General features: G+C 41.5%; 1 protein-coding gene across 1 annotated transcript; it reads right to left on the minus strand.

Moving 5' to 3' along the window:
• Positions 1 to 612: 612 nt before the first annotated feature.
• Positions 613 to 852, minus strand: T265_16082 (hypothetical protein; the record flags this gene model as incomplete). The annotated part of the gene is made up of 1 exon (XM_009179588.1): positions 613 to 852. A coding segment is annotated over one exon (240 nt), but the record flags the coding sequence as incomplete, so codon positions are not given.
• Positions 853 to 963: the final 111 nt, after the last annotated feature.

Genomic DNA, 963 nt, shown 5'->3' on the forward strand with positions numbered 1-963 from the left:
GAATTTGAGATAAACGAATTATCAGGATACAAAACTCGGAGGATCAGTAAACAAAGCTTTCCGCTTGACAGCGTCAATGGTTGCATTCCGCATGGCACTATGTTTTATATAACCCTACGCGGAAAACAGAAGTCAGGTGGAACGAAGAGAAATGGAAAACTGAATTGGAACTGATACATCAAGCCATTTAAAATACCACATCGGTGTACCTCTTTAGCTGTCATTCAAAAATATGTTGTTTAATGTGACAACATTCCAGCATGCCCTAACTGATGAGATTCGGTAAAGTAAGAGATGCGATATCCATTCAAATCACCATACAAACATGCCACTTGCTTTGGAGCGTATATAAGTGGTCGAGTAGCCTAATTCTAATTCAGAAGAACACAACTCTAACTGGTGTCTAGACTAAGGGAAGGTCTCACATTTGGATTTTGTGAAAAATAATCGGAAAAACCAAGCTAGAGAACAGAGAACAGCGGAAACCAAATGCAAATAACTCCTACAACCAGCCAAAAACAAGCATAAACGGCAAGCAAATAAAGCGTATGATGCAAAAGAGATAAGTCAACACATCTCCGGTTGCTAATTGATTTCAACGATCACTAACCTGTAAATAGTTAGTGTCATAGGTTCCATTCCAGAATGCACAACGACATTGAAATCAGCAGTGGCTAGGAGAGAAGATGAGCGCATGTATTGTCCTTCAGTGGAAGATTCCGTAAATTCAGCATCCCTTTCATCTTTGCCTTTTCCAGATCTTGGATCCTTTTGAGTTTTCGCTTTGTTTTGCAATGTTTCACTGGAAAATGGAAAGCTCGAGACCCGAACACGTTGCAGGTGACTAGACATAAGATGCTGCAGGGAACCAAGCAGGCCGGGCCATTTTTCAGCACTCGCATGCGCTGACGCGGTGAAGAGGTGTGGTCTATTCGTGGATGCTTTAAACTGGTGTTCTAGAAG

Source organism: Opisthorchis viverrini, assembly GCF_000715545.1.
Source record: "Opisthorchis viverrini unplaced genomic scaffold scaffold11558, whole genome shotgun sequence".
Taxonomy (NCBI): domain Eukaryota; kingdom Metazoa; phylum Platyhelminthes; class Trematoda; order Opisthorchiida; family Opisthorchiidae; genus Opisthorchis; species Opisthorchis viverrini.